The sequence below is a fragment of the Cryptococcus depauperatus genome, chromosome 2 (genome assembly GCF_001720195.1).
Source record: "Cryptococcus depauperatus CBS 7841 chromosome 2, complete sequence".
Taxonomy (NCBI): domain Eukaryota; kingdom Fungi; phylum Basidiomycota; class Tremellomycetes; order Tremellales; family Cryptococcaceae; genus Cryptococcus; species Cryptococcus depauperatus.
In genome coordinates this window covers 843,999-870,999 of record NC_089469.1, presented here as the reverse complement: position 1 = coordinate 870,999, position 27,001 = coordinate 843,999, and the positions used below count along the sequence as shown (strand labels likewise).

General features: G+C 44.2%; 10 protein-coding genes across 10 annotated transcripts; 5 read left to right on the top strand and 5 right to left on the bottom strand.

Annotated features, from left to right (window-relative positions):
- Positions 1–152: 152 nt before the first annotated feature.
- L203_101589 (transcription elongation factor SPT4) lies at positions 153–599 on the top strand (the record flags this gene model as incomplete). Its single annotated transcript, XM_066211028.1, has 3 exons — positions 153–266; positions 313–421; positions 481–599. 3 exons carry the CDS (start codon positions 153–155, stop codon positions 597–599), a joined length of 342 nt encoding a protein of 113 aa, XP_066067125.1.
- A 582-nt stretch (positions 600–1,181) lies between these two features.
- Positions 1,182–5,150, bottom strand: L203_101588 (uncharacterized protein; the record flags this gene model as incomplete). Its single annotated transcript, XM_066211027.1, has 9 exons — positions 1,182–1,300; positions 1,356–1,523; positions 1,584–1,907; positions 1,959–2,054; positions 2,106–2,806; positions 2,855–4,563; positions 4,609–4,755; positions 4,803–4,923; positions 4,969–5,150. The coding sequence occupies 9 exons, from the start codon at positions 5,148–5,150 to the stop codon at positions 1,182–1,184; spliced, it is 3,567 nt and encodes a 1,188-aa protein (XP_066067124.1).
- A 237-nt stretch (positions 5,151–5,387) lies between these two features.
- Positions 5,388–6,206, top strand: L203_101587 (uncharacterized protein; the record flags this gene model as incomplete). Its single annotated transcript, XM_066211026.1, has 1 exon — positions 5,388–6,206. The coding sequence occupies one exon, from the start codon at positions 5,388–5,390 to the stop codon at positions 6,204–6,206; it is 819 nt and encodes a 272-aa protein (XP_066067123.1).
- A 280-nt stretch (positions 6,207–6,486) lies between these two features.
- On the top strand, positions 6,487–7,846 carry L203_101586 (uncharacterized protein; the record flags this gene model as incomplete). Its single annotated transcript, XM_066211025.1, has 6 exons — positions 6,487–6,723; positions 6,780–6,976; positions 7,029–7,149; positions 7,203–7,374; positions 7,426–7,520; positions 7,568–7,846. 6 exons carry the CDS (start codon positions 6,487–6,489, stop codon positions 7,844–7,846), a joined length of 1,101 nt encoding a protein of 366 aa, XP_066067122.1.
- A 192-nt stretch (positions 7,847–8,038) lies between these two features.
- L203_101585 (uncharacterized protein) lies at positions 8,039–8,515 on the bottom strand (the record flags this gene model as incomplete). The annotated part of the gene is made up of 1 exon (XM_066211024.1): positions 8,039–8,515. One exon carries the CDS (start codon positions 8,513–8,515, stop codon positions 8,039–8,041), a length of 477 nt encoding a protein of 158 aa, XP_066067121.1.
- A 174-nt stretch (positions 8,516–8,689) lies between these two features.
- L203_101584 (uncharacterized protein) lies at positions 8,690–9,974 on the top strand (the record flags this gene model as incomplete). The annotated part of the gene is made up of 6 exons (XM_066211023.1): positions 8,690–8,789; positions 8,843–8,970; positions 9,054–9,337; positions 9,394–9,527; positions 9,579–9,714; positions 9,761–9,974. 6 exons carry the CDS (start codon positions 8,690–8,692, stop codon positions 9,972–9,974), a joined length of 996 nt encoding a protein of 331 aa, XP_066067120.1.
- A 38-nt stretch (positions 9,975–10,012) lies between these two features.
- On the bottom strand, positions 10,013–11,716 carry L203_101583 (uncharacterized protein; the record flags this gene model as incomplete). The annotated part of the gene is made up of 7 exons (XM_066211022.1): positions 10,013–10,613; positions 10,660–10,743; positions 10,791–10,985; positions 11,030–11,148; positions 11,193–11,220; positions 11,269–11,387; positions 11,438–11,716. The coding sequence occupies 7 exons, from the start codon at positions 11,714–11,716 to the stop codon at positions 10,013–10,015; spliced, it is 1,425 nt and encodes a 474-aa protein (XP_066067119.1).
- Positions 11,717–13,799: 2,083 nt separating this feature from the next.
- L203_101582 (uncharacterized protein) lies at positions 13,800–16,543 on the bottom strand (the record flags this gene model as incomplete). Its single annotated transcript, XM_066211021.1, has 5 exons — positions 13,800–14,145; positions 14,189–14,587; positions 14,647–15,455; positions 15,504–15,995; positions 16,340–16,543. The coding sequence occupies 5 exons, from the start codon at positions 16,541–16,543 to the stop codon at positions 13,800–13,802; spliced, it is 2,250 nt and encodes a 749-aa protein (XP_066067118.1).
- A 376-nt stretch (positions 16,544–16,919) lies between these two features.
- Positions 16,920–18,485, bottom strand: L203_101581 (uncharacterized protein; the record flags this gene model as incomplete). The annotated part of the gene is made up of 5 exons (XM_066211020.1): positions 16,920–17,126; positions 17,173–17,346; positions 17,394–17,586; positions 17,635–17,752; positions 17,804–18,485. 5 exons carry the CDS (start codon positions 18,483–18,485, stop codon positions 16,920–16,922), a joined length of 1,374 nt encoding a protein of 457 aa, XP_066067117.1.
- Positions 18,486–18,812: 327 nt separating this feature from the next.
- Positions 18,813–26,987, top strand: L203_101580 (uncharacterized protein; the record flags this gene model as incomplete). The annotated part of the gene is made up of 25 exons (XM_066211019.1): positions 18,813–18,902; positions 18,956–20,057; positions 20,107–22,064; positions 22,118–22,299; positions 22,346–22,430; positions 22,477–22,605; positions 22,656–23,038; positions 23,085–23,201; positions 23,257–23,431; positions 23,476–23,507; positions 23,556–23,687; positions 23,733–24,034; positions 24,082–24,158; positions 24,205–24,588; positions 24,650–24,810; positions 24,865–24,944; positions 24,994–25,024; positions 25,077–25,113; positions 25,161–25,294; positions 25,360–25,463; positions 25,521–25,645; positions 25,695–25,907; positions 25,955–26,209; positions 26,262–26,630; positions 26,688–26,987. The coding sequence occupies 25 exons, from the start codon at positions 18,813–18,815 to the stop codon at positions 26,985–26,987; spliced, it is 6,957 nt and encodes a 2,318-aa protein (XP_066067116.1).
- Between the last annotated feature and the right edge of the window lie 14 nt (positions 26,988–27,001).

Sequence of the window (27,001 nt, the reverse complement as noted above, 5' to 3'; positions counted from 1 at the left end):
ATTTGAATATAATGTTGTAGATTGAATATTGTCAATGACAAACAAGAATAAGAAAGGCAACGGAATCAAAATTTAAAGGATTAAATCCAACTTATTCTCTTTCTTTGTTTAAATAGAATAACTAAATAAAAAGATATACATATACGTTAACAATGCCACCAAAAAGTGGGAAAGCAGAGCTCAGAGCATGCCTCGTCTGCTCTATCCTGCAAACTACAAACGACTTTATGACCCAGGGATGCCCCAACTGCGAAGATATACTCGAGGTGCATTCTTTTCGAACTTGTATGGCTCAAGCTGAGGAAACTGTAGATGAGAGGATCCGCAGATAGAGTCACAGAGTGTACGAGTCTACTGTATGACGGAATGATCGCCATGATTGAGCCTTCAGAGAGCTGGGTAGCTAGATGGCAGCGGATAGGTTCGTCTCTTTACTGATTATTTGTCTTGGGATTTAAACGCTCAAAAAACTCTCAACAGATCGAAAGATGAGAGGTATCTATGCTGTCAGAGTGACTGGGCGTGCTCCGCCAGATGTCATTGAAGCGATTGAATCGAGGGGTGGAGTGTATAGACCTAGGGATGCTGTAGAGGATTAGATGTTGATTCTATATTCAGTATTCTGAATAAGAGCCAAGAGGCTGTTTTGGATTATGATGTGGTAGCACTATTGTAATGTATGTATCTCTTATATGCTTTATACTCATAGGAATCTGAACACGGCTATCATCGTTTCGACCTCAACAGTTTGTAACCATATACATGTAAGACAATTGCACATCATGCATAGTCAGACATATGACATTCCTCTGCATCCCGCGCATATTCCACAAAGCCACAAAAAAGAAGAGAAAGAACATGGCCATAGAGAGAAGGGTGAGAACTGTTGAACCTATGGAAAGACGGGCAAAGATGATGACGTTTCTTTTCAATTAGTGTATAATCGTCAGAAACATAGGCGAGGTTAGGTTGTGAAGAAAGCGGCAGCAAAAAGAGATAAGCAGAAAGATATAAGAAATAATGTCAAGGCGAAGACAAAAGGATAGAGAGAAGTGGATAGTTGGTAATGGTAAGATGTTGAACGTAATGACAATTCCGAAACAGGTATTTATGGCGAATAATGGGTATTGACTTTGTCTTCTGGATCTTGTTTGTGTTTTCAACTTGCCAATCTAGTCCGTCTAATCGCGATCAATATTGAATAGTGATGGAGCATTTTCCACCAGCCATTGAATACTCAATGCTTTGCCAGCCATATCTCCAAATTCCCTGTTGGGATCAGGAGATCTCATTAATGTAGCTAAATATGCCAAGTCAGCCTCATCCACTGTCAAAACGTCGCTAATATAACGTACGGCCAAAGACAACACCTAAATTCTGGCTCGTCATGAGATTGACGGAGCTATGAGACGTCACGCGGTTCAAATGTAACATGAGTGCTTTGAGTGTGTTGTAATGTTCTCTTGGTAATTCTTTTAATAACGCACATACAGCTTGTCGTTTGTTGTTTATGTCACGGATCGCTAAATGAATATCAGTCTCATCCCATTCCACATCATCACATATAAAACACAATCACTTACTTGCGGCAGTTACAAAACTCTCATGCAATTCGTGGGTTAACAGTGGGTTTGGCAACGAACGAAAGTATGTCTTCAACACCGATGTTACACTTGATATATCATTAAACGAATCGACATCTGTCAAATCAAATGCGTCATAATCGCCCCTCTCAAAGAGCAGCGTGATCTGCTTGGACTGGGAGGAACCCCCAGTCTTTCGATAGATACCCTCATACTCCATACCGACAGCTTCAACAGCAGCTATACATTTGGTGACGATTGCAGGGACGGATTGCTTATCAGTCACTGTTTGCTCGACTAACGGACGGCCAAACATAGACGGTGCTGTTCACAACGTCAGTCATATCCACTTTTCTCATGTTTCTATTTACTCACGCAGAGGTCCATCAGGTTCGTCTTTAGCCACCTTGTTCCCTGTGCATCCTCTTGGTAATTTTTCCGCGCATTTGCTATGGCTCACAATCCCACAAGCTATTCCCACGCTGTTAGTTCTTTCCTTGTCCAAAGTAAAATCATACTTACAAGAACATTTAACTTCCTGCAACCCCCACATTTTCTCTCCGCACAACTCACATCTTGTAAACCTCATCATTGTGTGTTGCTGGAATGTATGATCTCTTGTACCAAATTCTGTACTTGGTCGAGCACCACCCCCGCCAATGCCCCCTATAGCCAATCCTGCCATGCCGAGGGACATGCCCCCACGAGACTTGTTATTGTTCTCGGAAGCCAGCGGCCTGGAGATATTTGCAGGAGTATTGGAGGCATCAGGACCTTTAGAGGATTTGTACCATTTAAACCTTTTGACTGGCGCAGCCTCTATCGGTTCTGGTTTGGTTACTTTTACAACTCGAGCGGTAACAGTTTCTTCTGGTACGTCTTGTAGACTCTGTCCAGTAAGTGATGCCAAGCTAGGAGAGTTTTGCAAATGAGACTTTTTGCTGAAAACCGTTGGAGGTCGATTTCGATTGATGTTCTCTTGTAAATTTTCTGCTTGCTTTGTCAGTTGTGCGTTGAGTTCAGCAAGATCTTCATTCTTGGCTGCCAGAGCAACAGATTCTTCTAGAGAATCTTCCTTGATTTGAAGAAGCTCGGCAATTTCCCGTTGAAGGTTTTCAGTCTGACTTGAGAGCGATTCAATATCCTTTGCGTATTGCGTTCGAATTGTCTCCAGACGTAAACCTAAGGATTGAGACATTGTGTTGGGGTCAATTTCTAGGCCGCTTATTCAATAATCAGCGCATGTCCAAAGGATACAAAAAACAAAGTACCTTTGAGTTCTTTCAACAAGTTCGTCGACTTCTGCTAATTTTATATCTCTCTCTGCTTTTAACCTTGAGATATCCCTTTCCAATCCTGTCAAGTTACTCGCTAAGTCCTTGCTTCTCCTTTTCATATTCTCAGCCCTTCTTTCATCCCCTGAAATTACACTCAATCGTGCAGTTTGAGAATGTAACTGTGCCCGGAGGCGCGAAACTTCGGCTTCTAGTTCGGTCCGCTTTGAACGCTCCTTATCATATTCTTCACCCGCAACAGAAAGGCCCTCGCTATATTGCTGACTTGAACGTTTGACGCCCGTATATTTGTTTTTCAGGCCAGTTAGAGCTTCACGCAAATCTTCGACCTCTCGAACAATTCCAACAAGCAAGGTTGTATCTACATTAACGCTCTCTTCTTCATTATGCTTTGCTCTGGCCAAAATCTCTACAATCTTCTCAAAACTACCATCACCATGTCTCGATCGAATCGAGATGGCCGAGTCAGCTGATGTTTGCCTTCTGTTGAATCTGTGAGGAGTGAGATCATTTGGAGATAACCTGTCTCGACTATTTAAAGGTGTGACAGAGTGAGCCTGGGGATTAGGTTCGACAGCTGATAGCATATCCATATAAGGACTCCTAGCTAGGGAAGGGGATGTGATTAAGGGTGAACTAGGGGCAGACTCTCCACTGGGAATGAAGTCTACTTCTGTTCTTTGCCTATCCCTATCTATGAGTGTAACGTTAGGTTGGTTTTTGTGAGGCGATTGGTCCATGTTGGACAGAATGACTGCAAAGTCAGGGTCAGACAGAGAAAACGACATATTTGGAAGATCAGGAGCGTGAAGTTTAGGGGTCTCAAGCACTTCCTTCAATTGGTTTTCGCCTTTAAAGCTTGTTTTGGTTGACTGATACTCAGATATGGAAACGTTTGTCTCGTGCGATTGCTCGGGCTGTGTCTGACCTCCAGCATCATCTTTGAAAGGAAATGAAAGGTTTCCAGAGGGCGAAGGCGATCTTGAAGACTTTCTGGCACTTTGCTCCGCTTGTGAATCAGTGAAGCCTGAATGAAGCGGTGAATGTTGATGAGCACTCAATCTCTCTCCAGAATACCCTCCCGTTCCACCAAGATCAGCTTGATTAAAGCTGAAGGTCATTCCAGGATTGATTGAGCGTCTTCGCTCGGCTTTAGTTGTAGTGGGTACGCTCAGTCCCATCGAATGACTCTGAGAGTGGGTCGGTCTACTAGGCTTGAGAGGTTTTCCATCAAGGCTCTCCGAAGGAGAGGCGGGAAGGGGCATGTTTTGAGCTTCAGTCAGTTGTCTTCCTGCGGGCGATGATGATCTTGGAACTATTTGTTTTACAGACAAGTCCTTTGTTTTCTCACTTGCACCAAGCGAGTCATCCTCTTCTTCGCCTTGGTTTTGTGTTCTTGTCTGTCCTTGAGGTAATGTTTGGTTGAAAGGCGACGTCGGCGGCCTTGGAGATGGTATCGCCATTCCATTTGCAAACGACTGGGATTGTTGAGGATGCGGCGTAGAGCCTGCATTAAGATAGCTCGGTGAATTGACACCCCCGCGATGCTGTTCTAATCGACGTTGCTCCGATTCGCGTCCTTCTTTTTCTCGCTTTTCGCGCTCGCGTTCTTCCCGTCGCGCTTGCCGTTGGCGTTTTGCTTCAGCATGTCTCCGAGATTTAGCTACTCTTTCGTTGTGACATGACTGCATTCTGGTCAGCCATGGCATGATAGCAATATAATGAATTACCATGCAATAGATGCCTTGGCTCGTCTTGGCAAAAACCAGCTCCTCAATTTTTTTCTTACATGTCCTGCAAGTAAAACAGTTGGCATGATACGACTCCTCGCCAGTCATGATGGCTTCTTCCGTAATTGCCTCCTTGCATACAAAACACTAGCGGCCGGTCAGTCCGAATTACAAACGACGTTCAACAAACTTACTTGATAAGAACATTTTCCACAGACAGGACTGCCGTCAGACAGCAACAACAGATTCGTATCAGCAGATACTTTTTCTCTGCATTTTGTACACCTAAAACATTCCACATGCCATAGTTTTTGCCTGCACCCTGTCAGCGACATACCCTTCGATCACCGTAACACTTACCCGAACGCGACTACAACCCCACCACTTTCCTGGTCGATAGGGTCGTTGCAGCCACCGCACATGGTGTCTATGCCGCTTATGGCAGGGAATCCATCGCTACCGGAAAGCTGTCCTTGGGCGGATTTGGCTGCTGCTGGAGAGTTGGTGTCTGCGTTGTTCGAGAGGGTGGAGGACGGCGCCATGGCTCAGCGCTAAGCGGGCAGCAAAAGAGGACGAAATGGTGACACGTATAGTCTAGTTGCCTATCAAGAATGAGAAAAGAAACTAAAATACTTTCAACAATTCGGATCCAATTTCATAAACACAAAAAAGAAACAAATGAGGAAGCACAACACGTCGGCTTAAAGGAGGGTATATTTAATCTATGCTAACCCATTTATCTTTTTGTCTCGGATTTTTCTTTTGATTCTATTTAAACAATGCCAAAAACTGACTTTTGGTCACCTACCTACTGGACAAATCGTTTCTCAACAGAAGATCATTTTGAATGGCTCGTCCAGACAGAATATCTCATCTCGCTTGTTGAAGAAATGTTTTGCTCAAAAGCCAAAGAGGGCAAAGCCAACATTTTACATCTTGGGTGCGGATCTTCTACGCTTGGAACGCAATTACAAGCCCGTCTCGATACGATGCTCTGTGGACGGCGTGCTCAAGTCGTTGACGCAGACTATGTCGACCCGCCAGCCTTCGTTGTTTCCGCAGAAGAAGAAGCAAAGGTACCATTTATGAAAGTCAATGTTTTGTCTCTCGAATCTCTCGTGTCAATTCCACCGATGTCTCAGTACTTGAGTGACGGCGTTGTTGAGAATGGCTGGGATTTTGTTTTGGATAAATCTACGTGTGACGCCATCTCTACAAGTCCTAATCTATCCTTGTCTTTCGACGGTAACCAACTATTACCGTCAGATCCTGTGGAGAGAATGGTGTACAACCTCTCAAAAGTGACGAAAGAGAACGCAAGATGGGTGAGCGTGTCGTATTCTCCTACAAGATATGATTTTCTTCCTTTCTTTTCTGGCCCCTCGCCAGAAAAGCCTGAAAGCGTTGAAACTCATAATGGGCCTTCAAGGGATATCCCACATCGTCGCGCGTCTGTGTTTGGATGGAGAGTTTTGGAAAAAAGATTGATTGCGATGACTTCTGTACCAGACGGTCGTCGAATACGTGACGGGGCCCAGGAAAGAATTGTATATGAGCCAGAGACGGGCGTGTGGATGTACGTACTGGAGAGGATTTAACGATTGTTTTGCTTGTATACACAGAGCAAACCGGTGCTATTATATATGAAGCCTACACTTATTGATGGTTGCGATGCCTTTTTCGCTTTGAATAGCAAGATTTTCTCTTGAGAGTGAGAAATTGAAAGATGAATCATTAGTCAAATAGAAAACCGTTAAGAATTTTGTTAAAAAAGCTATAAACGCGTGGCAGACGCGACGCGACGCGTTTCTCATTCTTTTCTGTTTTACTTTACTTTTTCTCTTTTTTCTTTCTTTATTTTCTGCAACAACGTCCAAGATGTCTGAGCAAATGCCTCAATCTGCAGTTTTAAACCTAACCCCAGCTATTATGGCCCAATTTGAGCCTATACAAATCCTGTCCGAATCAACTTTGTCAGGTTCAACCTTCATCTTGGGCAAGTTACATGAACAATCTGCGATTATACACGTCCAAAAGACAGCGGTCATCGGTGAAAAGGCGAAAGAAATTATAAAAAATCTGCAAGAGGTCGAAACAATTCTTGAAAACCAACCTGTAATTGAAGTCTCCTAGTTTATCATCGACCGAATATGCTGATATATATGGTGTAGTACTACTCAGCTCATGCCTGGGCTCGACCAGATTCTTCTCACCCTGATTTTGTCCTCAAGCTGATATGTCCAGCCTCCTCAGACCACATTAAGAAGTACTCTGTTCAGGAGAGACTCACTGTTTGTGAGACGGCGCAGATTTATCAAGACATTGTGAGACCATATATTGAGAGTTTACCAGTGTCCAAGATCCAATGGTGGGTAAAGTTGTGAATATTGAAAAACATGCTGAAGGAGATACGCCCATAGGGTCTACGAAATTTTAGAAGGCAAAAAGGAAGCTGATCGCGTTTATCACTGCACAATTGGTGATGAGGGATTTGTCATTCTACCGGATCTCAAATGGGACGAAGTCAATGAAAATTCTCTTGTATGTGCCTTTAATCTACAGATACTCTCCGCAAGCATCTGAAAGTAGATAAGTATTTTGTAGCAATTGTGAATGATCGAGGCATACGGTCTTTAAGAGATTTAACGAGACAGCACATTCCTTTACTCCAAGACATTCGCAAGCAGGCTGCCAAGGTAGCGAAAGACAGGTTTTTGGTGGAAGAAGGCAAGTTGAGAATGTTTGTGCATTATCAGCCTACATACTGTAAGTTATATGTTCTAAAGTACCACTTGAATGATTTTTCACCATGAGTAGACCATTTTCATGTTCACATTGTGCATATCAAGCATGATCAGCTTGCTAGCCAAATAGTAGGACAAGCCCATCTTCTTGAAGACATTATATCACTCGTACGTCAAGTATCCTTCAATGAATCTGCAAACATTAACATATATAGCTCGAACTTTCTCCTGAGAATGGCTCTTCACTGCTCGCGCGCAAAAGCTTCACTTATACCCTCGGCGTTGAACATAGTCTCTATACCCGTATGCTTGAAGCTGGTGCTGTACTAGGGCATTCCACTACGATTCTCACATCTATACAGCCTATTCCGGTTTTGACTACCCTCAGCTCTTGCCCCCCTTTGCCTGTATATGACATCGAAGACGAGCCTCCGGCCAAACAAATCCGTTTAGATGTCGAAGAGATCAAGGCTATAACCACCAATTCACCTTGATAGGTGTTATTCCATCTGAAACTATAGTCGAGATTTTCTCACTACGAAACGACTTTGTAGTGAAAGGGAGAGATTAAACTCCCACATTTAGCTATTGACATACTCGAATGGGTGTCACCATTTAAAACACATCTTGTCGGTAATTTTGAGAGGTCCGACTGGCATAGTAGACATATTTCCCTTCTATACGCATTATACATTGCTGCATCCTTCATCCTTCTTGAGCCAAGCAGATGAATAATAATCTCCTATCCTAGTTGGGCTCCATTCCAATAAATCCTTGCCATGTTTTTCTCCCTGCCAAGTTGCTTCGTCGCCAGCCGTCCCCTTCATTTCTTGTTTAGCCTCTCCTACACGTACTGCTCCGATTCCCTCTCCTAAGAGCCCTGGGATGGCTTCTTGGGGCAATTCAACTTGCTTCACAAGATCCATAAGCCCAATCAGCTCCGATAGCTCCTTAATAAGCTGCTTCTCTTCAAGTGAGTCTGGCGGGGGTGGAGCCAGAGCAGACAATTTGTGCAGTCTCTCAAGTGTTTGACGACTAATGTGTGTAGGCGTTATCTTGGGTATGGCGTGTATGGCTAGAGTAGATTGCGGACGAAGAGGCGATTTCGTGGAGATACATAGATTGGAACGGAAGGTTGATGCGAACAATTTGATGTTTTTCATGTTGCTCAAAGGAAAGAAAGATAAGAAATCATGTTAATGTCAATTTAATGTTCTTTTTACCGGTGGAGGTGGAGGTTGTTTTTGTTTGACGTCAAATCCCAATTCATTTTATAAACGTATTCTGAGTCTTTACATTTTGTTCATTCTATTCTTTTGAAGCAATTACCAACACCAATGGACTTGGATCCTTTCGTCTCTAGCCCGCTTCCTCCTCCTAGTTTTACCGTTTTGAGGATCAAACGGAAAGCTACAGAACCAGCTCTGAGCTCACTCGGTATGCGTATCGTTCAACACACAAAGCTTACTGGCTTATACATACGACTATAGTGATTCAAGATGAAGCACGTGCCAAGAGGCGACGGGATATAGCTGGTAGACCAAAAGGAGTCTTTCGCTTAGCAGATACAGTTCCCGGTACTTGGGTTGGTGAAGGCGAGGAAGGAGAGGTACTAAAGGTAAACATATCCTTGCTTTGCACTTGGTTGGCGGATATCATGTTTTCTGTCGCATCGTTCAATATTGATAACAATTATTGTAGACCAGGATTCAAGATCTTTTAGCTATAAAAGCGTCACCATCTCCCAAAGCCTCTGCACCTTTACCAGAACCACCAAAATTAGTCAGTCAGCCATCTCGATTGGATCATCGCATACCTACAACTTCCAACGCATCTGAACTTAATCTGTCTCATGACACTATTGCAAAAGAAACGAGACAGGTGTCTCGGTCACAGAGACAACCACATATGCAATACCGAGTGGTCCCACCCCTTAGTCCAAGGACAAGAGCGATGTTACCCCCTCGTGTCATTACAGCTGAAGAGTAACGTTTTGCTATTAGATAATGTGAGAAGTTTCAATGACGTTAGACCATTTTAGGACGGAGAATGGAGCAAGACCATTCCGCTTCGTTGACGCCCAAGCCGTACAATCCGGCTCTAGAAATCGTATGATTGAACAAGAAGACAAAGAAGTCGCGGCTTTCTTGCCTATGCTTGAAGAATACCTTCGTAGTATGTTCAACATGATCTTTTCGCGATCTACTGCTAAGCTTTGGTATAAAGTGGAACAGAAAGACGAAAAAAAGGTGGAAGGAAATGTTGAAGATGTTGAATGGGTGTATGATTTGTACTATAGAGACTGGACAGACTCTGTATCTTTAAATATTGGAGCAGGCGATGGTGTGACTAACGGGCAATTGTACGTAAATTTTGAACTTAATGAGAGTTTTCTGACTTGGCTGTAGACTAGGTTTTGAAGATCATTCACCACCTTCCTCAGTATCGGGGTCTGTACCCGAGGATGAAGCAGATGAAGACTCGAATGACGAGGATTATTACAGGAATGATTATCCAGAGGACGAGGATGCCGATGAGGACATGGTTGGATTTAGAGGCGGGGATGATAGCGATCGTTGGAGTGAAGATTCAGATGAAAGAGGCGAATGGGGGTATCGATAAATGAATTATAATAAGCAATGCATCTACCAAGTCTATGTTTATCCTCTTCGCCAAGCCATGATGTTTCTTGCTTCTTCCGATTTTTTCTTGATGAGATCCACCACTTCTTCGCCCCATACTTGTTCCAAAGGTTTCCCACCAACAAGACACTCGCTCATATGTTTATCAGCTTCCTTGTTACCCATGACAACAAGATTATCAAACGAAAGTTCTTTGGACCTGTCCCATCTTATGACAGCAGCCTTCAATGGGATGGCAAATGGTGGGAGACTAGAGCGTCCATGGTAGAGTTCTTCAAAGACAAACCCTATATCATCTAGAGAGATTGGAAGCTTTTCTTGCAACTTGATTCCTTTAAATTTCGCTTCTTTATCGGTAAGTCCCCTTTCCAATGGCTGATAGATCTTTTTCCTATTCTTAATTTCCAAGAAATCTGTAAGAGGTTTGCCTGCCAAATCCAACAAGAGATATGTAGCGATGTTCAGCCCGAATATCGCTGGCAAGGGCCCCAGAACAGGCATGATGCGGACACGGAAGTCATCAAAAGCTTGGAGCTCCTTTACGGCACCCTTCTTGAACTCTTCTTCATCTAATGGTAGGAGTTTTACATCGGAGGGAGTTTCAGTGGAGTAAACGACACTAAAAGCAATTGAGTAGTGCCTTTAAAAGTTCGTTTTTGACTTACGGGATGCCAGAAAAGATACCGTTAATTCGAAGCCTCCTACGTACACTTCTCGCCAATGGATCTTCGTATGTATTTCCAATGTCCCTGCGTAACGTGTCAATCACTGTTGTTGACGCATGCCAAGTACTAACGCGATCTGAACCCTTGTCGGATCTTTCTTTGCCCCCGATCCCATGCTAGAAAACACTTTTATACCAGACTTGCAACAGTATGCCAGTAAATCAGCCTTAGTCTCAATATTGTCAATGGCATCTACAACCCAATTGGCACCTTCCAGCCACTTCTCTCCTTCACCCTCCCGCCAAAGTCCGATTTGAACATCTATTCTAAATACGTGTTAAAGAGGAACGACGCATAACAATAAACATACTGTGCCCAAGGAGCAATTTTCCTTAGATACTTTTGCATTGCAATAACCTTAGGTGTGCCAACATCTTCAAGAGTGGCACAGGCATGTCGGTTGAGAGAAGAGAGAGTAGTAAGATCAAACTGAAACGAGGCATGAGACTGGATTGATGGCTTGCTTTACCTACATCAATAAGGAGTAGTCTGCCAACACCACTATCAAAAGCGTCAGCAAGGATATACAGATTATGAGTTGTAGCTTGCCTTCGAAGCAACATGAGCGCACACCAGCTTCCAACGCCTCCACAACCAACCACTACCACATAAGCCTTTCTTACTAATGCCATCGACTCTTCTCCCAAAAAATTGTAATTCCTCGTAAGCTTATCGCTTTATGAGCCAAAGCCAAAAGACCACTATAGCCCGAACCCACCTGCTCTCGGATTAGGTCCTCATCAAACTCTTTCTCCCAGTCTCTTTCCCTCCTCACAATACTTTCAATCCTCTCATCAGGACTAGCTAACCCACTTCCTGACCTGCTCTTCTCCCACTCCTCAACGTCTTCGCCCACCTGGCGCTTCAACCGTTCTGTCCGAACTTCGCGACGAAGGGCTTGAAAAGAAAGTATGATAGAAGTTGTACCGATAACGGCTGCCACTGCCGTAAGTAGGAGCGACTGGCGATGGCTCATTGCTAGTAGTGGCAGAGACATTTTAATGCTCCTTAATGGATGTGTTGGCGCAATGCGACCACAATATGCGAACAGTCAACAGATGGTAAAAAAAAAAGTAGAAGAAGTTGAGAGTTTATAGGCTCAAGAAAAGAGCTACAGGCTAGGGATTAAAAAGTTGTCTTTGAACAGAAAACTTACTATAAGTTATATCGTTGCTTTCTATTTTTCTTTTTCAAGAATCTTCAAAGTTGACTGTCTCTCTTGGCGTATATAGACATAATAAGGTGAACATAAAGATGAAAAAGAAGAATCACTTATTCTCCCGCTTGTAACGCACAGAGATCGGGACACTACAGTTTGTATGATTGCCTGCTGACGAAGTAAAAATGAGGCAAAATCATTAGTTTCAGCCAATAAATGTGGGCGGCAGTAAAACGATACATAATGCATTGGTATAAAAGTGTTTATAACCAATCTTCGTTAGTACAGGGGTTAGTATATCCGCCTTTCAGAGATCGCTGTACAACAGGCGTAAACTGAGCGCGGGCGACCCGGGTTCGATTCCCGGACGGAGAATTGATTTCTTTTTTTTTAAAAATTCTTTATTCATGATAATGTTCATGGAAAACGATGATTTTCACACTATCATCATCGGTACGCAACTTGCATACATCACATTATACCAAGCTCAATGGAAATTGATAAACTGTGAGAATGACACCCTTCTGAAATTGATTTTGTCGATGTGCCCAAATATGCTTGTTAATGAGCAGAATGAAAAAGACACATTTCGCATCAACTTTCTTGCCCAAAGATACGTTTTCTGACAATCAGCTCACGTCCCACAGCAACACTCACATAAAAGCTGGAGTTCGAATCTCTGGACGTCCTGTTCTACTCCACATCTCCCGTGGCCAGTAATCTTGTAAAAAGACGTAGGTATGTCCTGCAAGCATTCCAACCTTTTATACGTCAGTGTAAGCGGTCTTTTGAAACATACTATATCAGGAATAGCAGCCTTGAGCCCTCCTTGAAACACACATGTGAATGCTATGAGAGATATGGGGAGGTATGGCGCGGTAATTCTGGTACGTCAGTGGCATACTGACAGAGACAACATACGTGAGTACACCAAACAAAGACATTTTGATAGAAGGATTTCTCCTTGACCAGATGTAGACGAGCGCAAAAGCAAGGGAGGAGGAGAGAAATGGGAGGGTGGTAACAGGTGTCAACAACTGCCCTTATTAGCAATAATACACAAGTAAAATACATACAAGGAGAAAAGTTGCACAAAGAAGGAGCAACCAGGCATAATCGGCTCGACGATTTGAGAATGAGTTCTCCTCTAGTAACTTGGAATACCGCATTCTACCAGGTCAGTCAACAGTCATCCTATAAAGACGTACATGAAAAAGATATGAAACACAAGGTCGAGCGAAACCGGCCCAAAGTACAAAAAGGTCGTCAAGAACCTCCATAGCTGCACCTCATCAGTCGCTGTTTGCAGACAGTACACGCACTTGCATATTGACAACGGCTGATTTCCATGAGAAATATAGTTGTAATGGTGCTATTATCTGACATTCCTACATCACAATCAGCCTTGCTCTTTCACAAACGAGAGCACTTGCCACCATTAAACTTGTAGCCACAGATGCTGCTACCCATGTTCGAGTCACTAGCGGTATATCGCTGATCCATTGTTCTACTGGTTGCGCCATATCTCTTCTTTTCTCTTTTGCAGCTTTTTAAAAATAAATTAAAACACAACATTAGAAATACTAAACTCGACCAGTTGTCGCGTCTGTCCCAGGTGGAGGTCAATTCTCCACGTGGCAATGCTCTCGTACAAATGATGGATGCTTTCCAATATTTTTCATTTCAGTTTTGTCTAATGTACAACTAATGTATACTATAACCCTGTTTCTCCCAAGCGTTGATCACTGATCATTCAATTCCCTGTAGAATTAATATTGAGAGAGGAAATGGACAAGAATGTATGGGGTATATCAATGCTGTTGTATCAAAGAGTATGGGAATAATGGGCAACCTTGACGAGTGGTGTGAATCGTATCAGTGAAAACAGTTTTGACTTTGGTCAACCAGAAACGATGGTATCTCAACGCATATGTTGATCTCCTTGATTGGCTTGCGCTTGGGCCTGAGCTTGTGCCATGGCTGCTTGTTGCTGTTGCACCAATGCCTGCTGTTGCGCCATGAGTTGGAACCTCTGGAATTGTTCCATTTGTTGTTGCTGAGCAAGTAATTGTTGCTGCTGTAAATGGGCAGCTAGTAACTGGGGATTGGCTTGGGGAGGCGGAGGTTTTTGAAATATCGGTGCCAGTGGTGGCTTGGCATCTACCATCTCTTTGAGAGCTATGGCGGTTTGCTCAAGAAAGTAATGATCAGGTCTGAGCTTTTCGACATCGCCTTCTTGCAACAATCCAATACGATGACGAATATACCTGTTGTCATCAGCGAAGTTTTTTGCATAAAGAAACAGCCTACTTTGACTCAAGATCGTCAATGATCACTCTATCTTGGTCATCTTCCAAGCCCATTCCAACACCCAATGCACCTCCCTTGTCCACATCATACCTCCAAATTTCATCGGGATTCTTTTGTTTCTTTCTCTCTACCGGCTCTACGTCGTCCACAGATCTTGGTCTTTTTCTTTCCAAAGTTGGTCTTGTGCTGGGAAAGAGCCAAGCAGGATAATCCAGTGAAGAAGTAGGCGGTGAGCCACGTCGATGAACATAGAGCGGTGTTTTCCGATCAAGTCTTAAAACACCTCCTCTACCACGACGTAAACGAAAGCATTCTGGTCGAATAAGTTCGCCCTGGTCTCGATCGTTCATGATATTTGCCCGCGATGGGTCAAGTGAGAACAGCGAGCGAAAATAGTGACTTGAATATGATGGCAGTAAAGGTTGATATGAGTTCTAAGACAAATCAGTTGCATCTACAATAAGTTGAGACTTACATCTGTAGAGTCATCCCAATGAATATCACGCTCTTTCCTCCTTGTCATCATATCGTCAAGCCTCTGTTGCATTGCCAAGAGCTTCTCCTTAAGCGCATCAGGCGCGCTAGATCTGCCACTGAACACAGTTGACTTTTCTGCTTGTCGTTGCGCCTCATATTTGTCGCGCTGAGCCTTCTCTTCTCTGTCTTTATCAAGGCGCTTGCGCATATGCGAATGAGTGCTTTGAGCAGAGGGAATGACCGAATGAGTCGCCGTAGTAGGTACCTGTATAGGTATGATAACTGGTATGGGTCTCCCGGTTATCAGCTCTTCCTCTTGTTGCGTCATGCCCAAACTGGGCCATCGTCTCTTTGTCTCAAACAGTTTCCATTTGCATTCCCATTCTTCCCTAGATGCTTGAAAGAAAGCTTTCTTTTCTGTCTCTCGGCGAAGAACAGATTGGGCAAGACTGTAAGCATCTCGAAGTTCGTACTGAAGTTTTTGAAATTGCTCGATGGAGAAGTTGTCTGTCCGTCTAGTTTTTCGAGTAGCCCGTGTGTCACGACGGCGGAAACAGACATAGGGATCATTGTTATTAGTCTCATCAAAATTGAGGGGAGGAACGATAGGTCGCCCTTGCCGTTTCTCCCGTCTGCTCTTCCAGTGTGGATAAATATTGCGAGCTATTCGAGTCAAAAACCTGAGGTCGCCAATCTCTTTTGGAACTTCATTATTAGGCAAAAAAGATGGTGATATAGGTGTAGAAAACATGGTTTCAACCGCAGAGAACGATGGTAAGAGCGACAAATCCTGCTACTTGTCAACATGGCCAAGCAAAAAAAAAGCAGAAAAACCCACAGTGTGCAACATTGGCACATTATCCTCTGTATACTTTTCCAATATCCCCATGACATACTCAAACATATCTTCAGAGATGACCAGAGCCGCCGGTGCATCCTTGTCCTTCTCTTTTCCCTTGGCCCTCATTGCTCGTCCTTCTTTTTCGTTCTTGATATCCCCACTGGATCCTTCCGCCTTGGAGTTGAACTCTTGTAGCCATTTCACATCCGCATCATCCATACAATACCCTAACCCTCCCCATCCACAGCAGCTTTCCTCGACAGTGTCTGAAAATCGTATGAAAGTGTAAGGTTTGTTGTATCTTATTTTTTGGTACAGTTGTGCAAACTGCTTATCTGCCACCAATCCTGTCGCATCTGGTGTAGGGATATGATAATTGAGTGCCGCTATCGGTGTAGACTCTTGCTTTGTCGACTTGACGGGCGAGCTCAGCTTTGTGCTAGAGGCTAGGAGCGATGCTGACGACAAAGCTGCCTGAAGATGATGTTGCTAAACACGCCATTAGTCAACAGTCGCGTAAATTCCCCAATCAGGAAATTCTTCCACATCCAAGCATCCGCCATGCACGCTTGACCGCAGTACTCGACAACGCAAGCATGCAAGTCTTGCCAGCCATCTCCGCCTCGTCACCAAAAAATACAGAGAAAGACAACTGAAACATGCCGCGAAATGCGTTTGAGAAGTCGCGCTTCATCCCGCACGGACCCCTTTTCCCACACTTTTGCCATCCAGCCAAACAACCACTCGCCGTCACGCCCAGTTTTCTCGCCAACGGCTCGATAAACCGCCTCCGATGCATAAGGAAAAGTGATAGAGCGGATGCGAATACATACCAGTAGCTCGCCATTTTCGACTCCCGATGGGCCGATATGTTGGTGTTTGCTGTCCGCCCCCGCCGCATTGTCCTGATCCCACAAAACTGTCTCCACCGCGGATGGATCGACCTTGTCCGACCCGTGGTAGATGAGCAGCTTCGTCTTGTTGGTCAGCTTCGCGATGCGGCGCGACGAGGTAACCATTCTCCCGGGTGCCACCATGCGTTGCTGCTGGTCGTTGTGGGCACTGGCTTGGGCACCCTTCGCGTTTTTTTTGGTGGTTTCCTTTGTGAGGAGCCGTCGAAGTGACGGGAGTGGGAAAACAGGGCAACGGGGCGAGTCCCCTGTCCGGACCAATAGGATCGCGAGTTTGCGCCAGTGGCAAGCAGCGGCGATAAAAATTTTCACAAAACACCGGTGATGTTGAGGCGTGGCGGCTGTTGTTTACGTAATCAATTTTAGTGTGGGTCGTGCTATGGTGTTACAGAGTCTAAGGAATGTCTACAGAATTACATCAAGATGCCATGCAAATAACCTAGGATGTGGATCAGCAGATGTGCAGTTGTGAGGACGCCTACTAAATAGTGGATGGGTTTGATTATTGCCACTTGGCCCTTTTTTTCCAACCCTTGCCACGTCCATTCTCCATCTTGGACCACTGAAGATCGTCGTACTTTCTTTTTGCGTAGGTGTCCATATGTTCGTCGCGGATGATGTTTTGGACGACTTGCCCCGGTCGATACTTGCTTTCTTTGGTGATGGTTGTGTCCTTGAGACGGCGAGAAGTCTCGACCATGGTGCCAAACTAAAATCTGTCAATTTGGATGGGTGTAGATGGGAGAGCGACGCACAGCAAATGACTCTGGTACCTTGTTGCTCTTGCTGCCATTTTTCATAAACCTCTTGGGGTCTAGAGTGTTTGCAAGGGCCAATGCCTGGTAATCTTTCTTCATCTGTGGTAATAGATCCACTCGAGGTGTCGGGATAGATGCCCACAACTGTGAAATGGTGGCTTTCCGTGGTTGCTAAGGAGCGTGAGTGGTAGCAGCTTGTGTCGACACTGAACACGCACGAGAGCTTTTTCTTGCTTTGTGAGTGGACGCTCATAGGGACGATCATCCAGCTCTAAGGATTCGAGCCCATTAGTAAAAGGTTGCGATGGCCGTCTTGAAGGTTGGACAGATGCTGAATGTGCAGCTCGTGTATCTTTGGTAGAAGCGAGATAGTTTTGGGGCAACTTGGGGATAGACAAGTCAGGAATAGGACTTGTTACGAGTTAGTGTAGACCAAGTAGTAAAGATGAGGTGACATACGCTTCGTCATTGTTGAGTTGATCCTTGTCAAATCGCAGCATCAAGTCTTGTTCTCCGTCACTTTCACCCTTGGAACTACCTTGATCAGCGGCAACGGTCTTGGTAGAATGACTTTGGGCTATATCCTCTGGGTCATTTTCCTCAGATTCCTCGAAAGAACTGCTCTTACCGTCGCTGTCCGATTCAGAATCAGACTCTGTATCTGAATCAGAAGACGACAAAGAGTCAGACGAAGATCGTCCAGACACTGTTTCAGAGCCTGTAACAGATTCGCTCGCTTCAAATTTGACCCTGTCGCCAGCTTGGGCAAAAATTTGACCGGTCGATAATGATGCCGACAGGGGAACATCTTCGCTCTGATTGTTCTCACCATGCTCTACAATTTGTATACTACCGCTGTCAGATAGCCCGGAGACCCCACCGAGCTCGCGTGATGCCTCATCGTCTTCGTCTTCCGTGACGCCTTCGGCACATGCCCTGTGAGTCAAATTTGCTAGCGAATCGTCCCTACTGACGGCCTGCTCGTCTTTTTTTTTCTCCCTATCATTTATTTGTGGGTTTTGGCTTCTTTCCCTCTGAGCTTCGCCCCCTTGCCTCGCCTGGGTTAACCGTTGGTGTCTTAACGCCCTGGCACTGCCACTGTCTAGTACCTCTGGGCTCATGCTTGCCGTCGACCGGAGACGCATGGCAGGAGTGTGCAAGATAGATGCAGCTTCTTCCAGAGCCAACTCATCTGCTGTTTTATGATGAGATGGCGAACAAGAAGTTGAGTATGGAGGCTGCGGAGTGGCGCGCGTACGGATCGATAGTGGCGTCAAAATAGGGGAACGAGTAATACGAGGTGTAGGCATAGCGAAAATCTGTCGAGAGTTCTTGTATGCCAATCCTTAAAGCCTTGCTAATGACACGTTAATGTTAAAGAGGTTTTGGTCTTCCCCCAAAAAAAAAATCTGGTAGAGAAGAAGAAAAAAATGTTGTAATTGCAGATTAGAAAGAAAACGTTTCAAAGATGACAGGACTGTCAGTTTCACTATAAAACTTAAGTATCCTGTCGTGCCTGGTGGACATCCCTTTATCTCCGTTTTGACCTCCACCTCTTTCCTCCTATCATCGACTGATTTATTCTTTCAACACTATCATAATAAGAATTGGAGGCCAGTTTTGGCAGGGCGACAAGGATGCTGAACGTTCCAGAAGGAGGCAGGCTTGGCCCAGCGGATGCCAGAAGGACGCTTGGTATACGGCCTGGTGGCCCACCGTCCAATCAAGTAAGTCGTTGAAATGAAAGACTAACCGCTGTATCTAAAATTTGCGAGTATAGATAATATTGGATCAAGAAAACTTTGAAGATTTACTCTCACCAACGAATCCTGATTGTCTTTCTTCGTCGAGATTGCCCATTCACTTGCAAAATCCATCTCTACCATTCCCTTCAAGATTCCCTTCATCTGAACAGGCTTCGTCGCCGAGCCGTCAAAAGATAGATCTCAGGCATGCAATATCTGATGAAGGAGTAAAAAATTCACCTATTAACAGCAGAGGTCTGTATGAAACGCAAAAATTACTTTTGCATCTTTTGGACAAACTGGAAATGAGAGAGCAAGCACCAGATATTCTTGAAAGGGCAGCTATCTCTGCAAGAGAGATCTCTGGTCGGATGAAGGGAAAGTGGAAAGGAAGGGTTGTTCGAATAGGACAGGCTATCTCATCTGCAGCCCACACAGTCAGCACTCCAGGCCTTGGTCATGGCCAGGGCAACACTAGCGCTGGTACTGGAATTGGTAGTGAAGACCTTGAAGACCAAATAGTTCTTGAAGAGGGTGAATGGGATACAGAATCAACATACGATCTTGTTGAGCAAACTCGTGGTCTGTTCTCGCTAGCTGAAAAGCAAGGCCTCGATCTCTTTTCAGATTCCCAAGGTATGGATATTACAACACTGAATGCCGCGCCTGTCAAAATTAAAAGGCGAGCAGGAAGGTTTTCTTCTGTCTCTCCAGGACTCCAAAAAGGCAAACAGACAAACACGAACGCAGGCTTGACAACGACCGACTTGAGTAGTCCACGGGCCTCAACCTCTACGGTTCCAAGTGTGTCAGGTTCTTACCTGCTTGAGAAAACTTTGGCGGTGCTTCAGTCCCTCACCTCAGTCGATTCGCTTCATCCAATTCGCCTCTTTCGCCCTTTACTTCCTCCTCATGCTATGCAAGCAGCATGTCTAGACATCGCCTCTTATATCTACAGGAAGGGAGATGAAAAAATCAAGATAAAGGTAGTCAGCATAATGATTGATGGGTGGTATTCGATGGGAAAGATGGAGATGAGAGTGGTAGAATGGCTGGAAGGCAGAATCGAAGACTTGTTAAAACGCTTGGCTCGGGAAAGGAGAGAACCGCGAAATACGGAAAAGGGTGGCTGGGCAGGTATGTATCCCGAAATTCTATCGGAGCTGACACATATAAAATTCATTAGAAAAAGGCCACTCTCCTACATCACCTGATTTCACGGTACCAACAGTTGCCATTTCAGATGCTACAGATACATCCACAAGTCAAAGTTCCACTGGTTGGAAACGCTTCTCACCCACAAGCACTTTTTATCCTAGTGATATGCCTGGACTACTCTATACACAATCGATACAGAATTCTTCGTCAATAGCAATCAACATAGCGGCTCTCATACCCAGGCTATTAACGGCAATCATTTCTACCATTGACACGGCTCACTTTGAACCCACAGCCATCTTTCGCATTCAACGCCTTATCTCTCTAATTATCAAAGCCAAGCCAGATGTACCACTTGATCTTCTGGAAATCATTGCTTATGCCCCGCCTGGCCCTCGTCGGATAGCTGCCGAAATCCTCTCCACATTTTTTCCAAGCTCTATGGGTCACAATATGATTTCGCGGCGTCTGGCTACCTTTGATTATAAAGCTCAACGAATTAGATGGGAAACGGGTCAGTCCTCTGCGCTAGGTGAGGACCAGACTGAAGATCATCATTTTATTCCTTGGAGGTTCAGTAGCAACGATGATGTAACAGAAACCATTAAATGTTCTGTCTGTGGCAATCCACCGCGCGGATTCGGACTCCAATGCACGATGTGCAAGGAGACAAGGCATTTGAATTGCTTTGCCAACTTCGATCAGGGCAATTTTGATGGAGTATTTGTGTACGAGATCGAGACGCTTTCTCATGCGCCATCCTCGCATGAAAGACATGGCACTTTGTTGGCTTCTTCCAGATATACCAACATCAAGTTTTGCCCAGCACTACCATCAACTGAAGAGAAAATAATTGATGGGAATGTGCCTCGTTGTCAAATGACATGTCGCAGACTGAAGCAGCATGATCTCTTTTTGGCTAACTTGTTTACTCTCACTCTTTGTGGTTTTTGCTGCAAGCCTCTATGGGGATTGGCCAAACAAGCTTATGCCTGTAGAAATGATTGTCAACGTTTCTTTCACCCGGAATGTATTAATCAAATAGAACGGGAAGGCGGCGACAAATGTCGCGCTGGAAGACATGTTACAATAAATGAAGTATCCAAAGAGGGAAAGGATCCATTCGTCATATCTTTAGATGATCTTCAAGCCAGCTTCAAGCAGCATTATGAAGACATACCGATGTTGAAAGAAGACATGTTTCAACTTACTTTTGATGAGATAGGAGTTTGTTTTGGTATGCTGTGGATACAACACCAGTTGGTCAAGAATGGAATTGCATCTGGCTCCCTCAGAGTTCATACTGAGGGAATCAAGGTGAATACTTCAGATCCTCTTGATCTGCGACCAACTCTACGCGTTTATGAAGAGTGCCTTCAGGCCCATGACCAAAAAGTTTCTCCGGCAATGGCCGATTACATCCATTTTTCGAATCTTGGAAAACCCCAAGGAACGGAATATCTCTTTTCCGGGAAATGGCTAGCATATGTCACTGCTCTCCTTCGAACACCAACTTGCAACGCATTACATACGGAACAGCTTGTGGCCGATGAAGTGCTTCTCACGCCCCAAGGTTCACCAACTAGAGACAACGAAAATGGTGAGGATGGGAAATGTTATGAGACTTTGTCTCTTGAGGTTGTTACACAAAGTCTTGCTTTCGATCTTTATCTGAAGAATGAAAGAATCTCTGTACACTTTATTCACCACCTTGCATTATGCGGATTCATTTCTGTTCCACACTTCTTTCAACCCAAAATTTCTCCAGAAACTCAGGCCGGGTTTATCCTGCCCTTACTGATGGACGCCTCCCCTACCACAGAGATTTTGGTTCTTGCCATAGAAGCTTTACTCAATGACTTGGATCTTGCTCTAAATGAACTTGGATTAAGGCTAATCTGCACCAGGGCTTGGCCTAGTTTACTTTGTTTACAGTATTTCTTAGAGAGATTAGGAAAAGCTGTTTTGGGATGGCTCATGTCAGAGGTTTGCAATTCAATTGAATCGTATAGCGGATGATTGATCAAAATGACTCGTAGGAGGAATGTCTGCGCGATATCATTAAGATATATGCTTCGCAGCATCATCGTATACCGGGTGTTCGATCTAGTCCTGTGGCTCCGAAAGGATCCGTTGATGCATACAAAGCTGACAGGCAAAGATTGGGGACAATATATGTCAAGAGCTGGCTGCATGCCATGCATGATCTCTATCCAGACCTGCAAGTATTAAGACAGCTGACAAGGCTTCATGCTGACTCAAATTAGTTATGCTGTCATGGTATATGATCGGTGCAAACATGCGGCAGAAAACATCATCATAGAGGATATGGGGGGGACTGGTGAGGTTCAAGTGAGTTTATCCATTAACCAACTTTCATTGGATTTATGAAAGGCAGAGGGCATCCAAAATGGCTGGTATAACAGTCAGCAAAATGGTCAATATGGGCGAAGCAGGAGTATTGTTTTCAACCGTTATGGAGATTCTCACCAAATGGCTAGAAGACCTGGGTACCCTGGCTGAAAAGGTAAGTTGTTTTTGACACCTTTCTATAATCTAATCTCAAGGCTTTTTAAGGACGTGGCTTACCGAGCTCTGCCTCGGCTCTTGAACCATCAACATTCAAATTCGCTGGATATCATGTCATCGTCTTTGGTCGCTTCTCTGGAGAGTATGGTCGACTTTACGCGCGTCTGTCGATGGATGCGCGTATTATCTTTTTCTGGAGTAGAAATTCCATGGGAAGCTCTCCTTGCATTAGTGGATCAACAGGCTACAGGGAACTTATCCACAAGAGACAAATCATATTCGGTATCTGAAGCTAAGCTTGATCTTGTCATCGCTGTAGGCGCCAACTGCACCCCTATTGAAGCAAGCAAGTTTATAGCTTTATGCGCAAGGGTAGGTACCGGTATCTTTACAGATATATCTAATAATCCGGACAATTTGACTGATATGGAGTGAGTCCTCAACCTTTGCTGGTGATTAGATGCTAAAATAAGTCAGTCTGGACGTGGTCCAGAGGGCAATGTTACTGATTCTTCAAGCTTATGGAGTCACAGTCGACGACATTATTGATACATCTTTTGGCTCAAAAGGTGTTGAGGTTGAACAAACACCAAGGTGAATCATTGGTCTTACTACGGTTTGGGAAGTAGGCTCACGCGCGGATGCTCAGTACGATTAAGAAACGCCAAACCGTTGTCACGCAGGCTCGTGTTCAGCTTGATGCAGACATGGTACTCACTGCTGCTCGCCTTTTGAAGAAGGATGGATGTCCTTGTGAAATTATCTTGGACTTTTTGTGGTTATTGTCGGCAAAAGCGGCAATGGTGGATGATTTAAATGGCTCTGTAAGTCATTGATAGCTGAACCGTGGAATTAATTCGCGATACAGTTATACCAGATCAGTCCAATTCTCTATAATCTGTAAGTGCAACTGAACAGTAGACTTACAAATACTTATCTCGGATGCAGCCTTTGGCCGCTTCTAGATTGTCAAATTGACCGTCGATCTCGAGCTAGAATACTGTTGAAGCTTTTGAGTGTCAATCCTGCACCTTTGGATCTCATCATTCGCTCACAGATGCATTCATTTGAGAATGAGCGGTGTGTTGAGTCTTCTTCGAAGAGACGCTTAGCTGACATCAACAGCATGCTGGCCCGGGAACGTCTTGTAACATTCATAATCGAGCTTGCCGATCAGTCAATCACCTACGAAGTCTCAAACTGGCGCGATTCCGCCGTCTCCCTGATCCTCATTTTCTTTGAAATTCTAATGAGCAGCAAAGAGCCAACACCCAATAACCTCATCATCATAAAAGCTCTTCTACCCATTCATTTAAAAGCCATATCAATATGTTTTGAGGAGTATTTGCTGAAAAGTAGTGACGAGAGGAGACTTGCTCTACTTACCCATTTGAGCAGAATTAGATTGGCTCTACCTGACTGGGGCAGTGAGTTGATTTACTAAACGTCAGACAAAATACTAAACATAATTCAGTCATCTCGTGGGTCGTTATCGATGAATTGTTGGATGAAGAAGCTGCAAGCCTCAAGCAATTCAAACCCATTCGTCAAGTGAGTTATGGTCCCAATCTTTTCGTTGTCGTTGACAGTGATTTAGTCAGATACAGTTGGTGGACTTGCTGATGTACAGAACGTCACATATTCTCTTATTTCCTTTGGTCTGGAGATGCTTGCGTCGGGGGTAACAATATCTTGGATGGCTGCTCAACGCTTCGCCCGCCATGTCAAGGCTGCATGCAGTTCGCCCTGGCTACACTCGACCATGTTCACTGCAGCAATGCTTCCTGCTCTGAGATCCGTATTGGATAGTTCAGCGCGCATCCTTATCAGTGGCGATACACATGAAACCAAAACAAAAAAATCTGCTCTAGTCGGCAATTTGTTCACAGGTATGGTCATTGAGTTCGGTGACGAAATAGAAAAATATGATTTCATCAGTCAACGAACATTATTGGACATCATGATGATTGTGTTTTTCAAGGTTTGCATTTCCGAAGTTTAATGTGTGTTAGGCTTACAGAAATCTAAACATTTGTTGATAGCAAAACGTTGTTCCCATTCAACGATTAGCTCGCAATATTCTCTTCAAGATAGCAGATTTAGTATCTATGGCTAACTGCTCGCAAAATAGACTTTTGGCGCTTCAAGTGCTCCAAGTAGCGATCATTAGAGTTGAACGAGAAGCGATTTCACGGGCCATTCCGTGAGCGTTTGGAAAATTGACATTAGGAAACTCTCTCATCAGTCAACACTGCAGTCTGCTGTTTAGCAAGGTTGCAATCACTATGGTTAATGAAATTGAGGCAGAATACGGCGACCAAGCAGTCATTGAACAATGTAAGTTTGCATGGATTGTATACAAGGTGCAATATTTAGCCGGGTGTAGGCCAATCCTTCCTCAAAACGATAGTGAACAGGTTCGGTTCAATATGTCAATATAAGAAAGGCGAGACTAATACATGAGAGTAGTTTTGGGCGCTCAGGTTTATACCAACAGCTTTTTCTAGTAGGCTTCTAATTCATCATCCCGCGTGTTCTCTGACACAACTTCAGAATGATTCAAATGCTGTTAATAAGGGTCATAGTAACGTTTCTCCATTGGGCAAAGCATTTCAGGTTCTCTATCCCGGTAATCAAACTGAAGAAGTGGCACGGGTCTACTCTCCTGATAGAGTCTTTAAAGATTTGTATGTCAGACGACTTTCACTGCATGACCGCCCGCGTATCTTGACTGATATATCTATATAATAAGGCTGGAAGCGGCAAAGGGACAGAGAAATCATTTAGAAATCATATTGCAATCATTTGATGGTTTTGTACAAGCGTTCAATCAAATTTCGGAAAGCGGAGCACAAGGTTGGTCAATTTTGTGTCTTCGCTGAATGGTGCAGCTCATTAATATTGAAAATAAAGAATTTGGCTCTTTTTTGAATAAACTGAGCAAGACAATTTCCGAAAATGCTTGGGATTTCGATCCCAACCCTATACTTAGAGCATCTAATCGAGTACTGTGCCTAACTCCTTCCTCTTCAGCTGTGGTGAGTCGATGAACATCGTTTCATAAGTTGGTTGCTGAGATGTGAGCAGCATGTTTTGAACCAGATATCGGCTATCCTTAGTCTTTGCTTAGAAAATTGCAAGGTTGAGCGTCAAACCATTGTTGATCTGTTTGAAACTGCCAAAAGGATCTCGGAAAAAACAGCAACCGACAACCAAATCGAGAGAGTTTTGTTCCAAGCTACTAAAACTATTGTCTCAGGTCTACCGATTGCTCCGGTTTCGTTATACGCTTTACTTGACGTATGTTGTAGGACCGCTGTGGTGATATCATGACTAATTTCATAAAGTCCCTCACTACTCATGTCTACCGCGAAACTCCCGCTGTTATCAGCCCTGTGCCTACTGAATACGCACGACTCTTATCTGACATTGCTCCCGGCTGTGTCAAGATATTATTCAAATCTCATCCTGTTCTTACCAATAGCACCATGACTGCGGATGTTTTGCTTGGGATTTTGACACATACAGGAATGGCACTGTGCCAGGCTGAAATTCTTATGCCGGGTTTATTGGGTAAAAGTATGAGTAAATTTACCTTGAACGTGAGTGTCACAATGTGCCTAGTCGTGGAATGTATTTGATAAGTGCTTTTAGGCTACTTCGATACAACTGCATTTCTTCCTTTTTCTCCTTCTCTCATCTCTCAACATCACCATGGGAGGTGCCCGAACACGACTGTATTCCCTGTATCCAATTCTATCGCGTGCTATTGCTCTCTGTCTTCGTGCCTCTGCAGATTACATGACAATCGATGACTCTGAAGGAAACGCTTCTGAAATGGTCTCGCTGGTGTTCATGGTCTTCCGGGTGTCTTTGCTTGCGATACACGATGGACCATTGCGGAACACAGAACAAGGTTACAGTGAAGCTGAAGACGATGCGATAAATACCATGTGGTCCAGAGTTTGGCCAGAATGGTCAAGGCTCATCACCTTTTCATTTGATCAAAAGAGTATCAATGGTGTAGGTACTCTCATCTGTTTACGACTCTCATCGTCTTTGATTAACGAGATTTTGTAGGGTTTGAAATCAGTCACCCAAACAGTTCTCCTCGATCTCATCATTTTCCTAGGAGACTTACAATCTCCTGTACTTCTTCGCCATTCCGAGAATTTCTTGGTCGCTCTTGCGATGCTACGATACCAAGAAAAGAACGGAATATCCAACACATCTAGCAAAATCCAAAAAGCTACACAAACAATGGAAAAGATTGGTAGTCATGGCGTATCAGGGCCTCCTGATAGAGTGGGTATAGTCACGCACCTGAGGGAGGATTTGTTAGCTACAGAGCGAATCAAACGCCTGAATAAAAATTTGTAGTCATTTTCTACGAA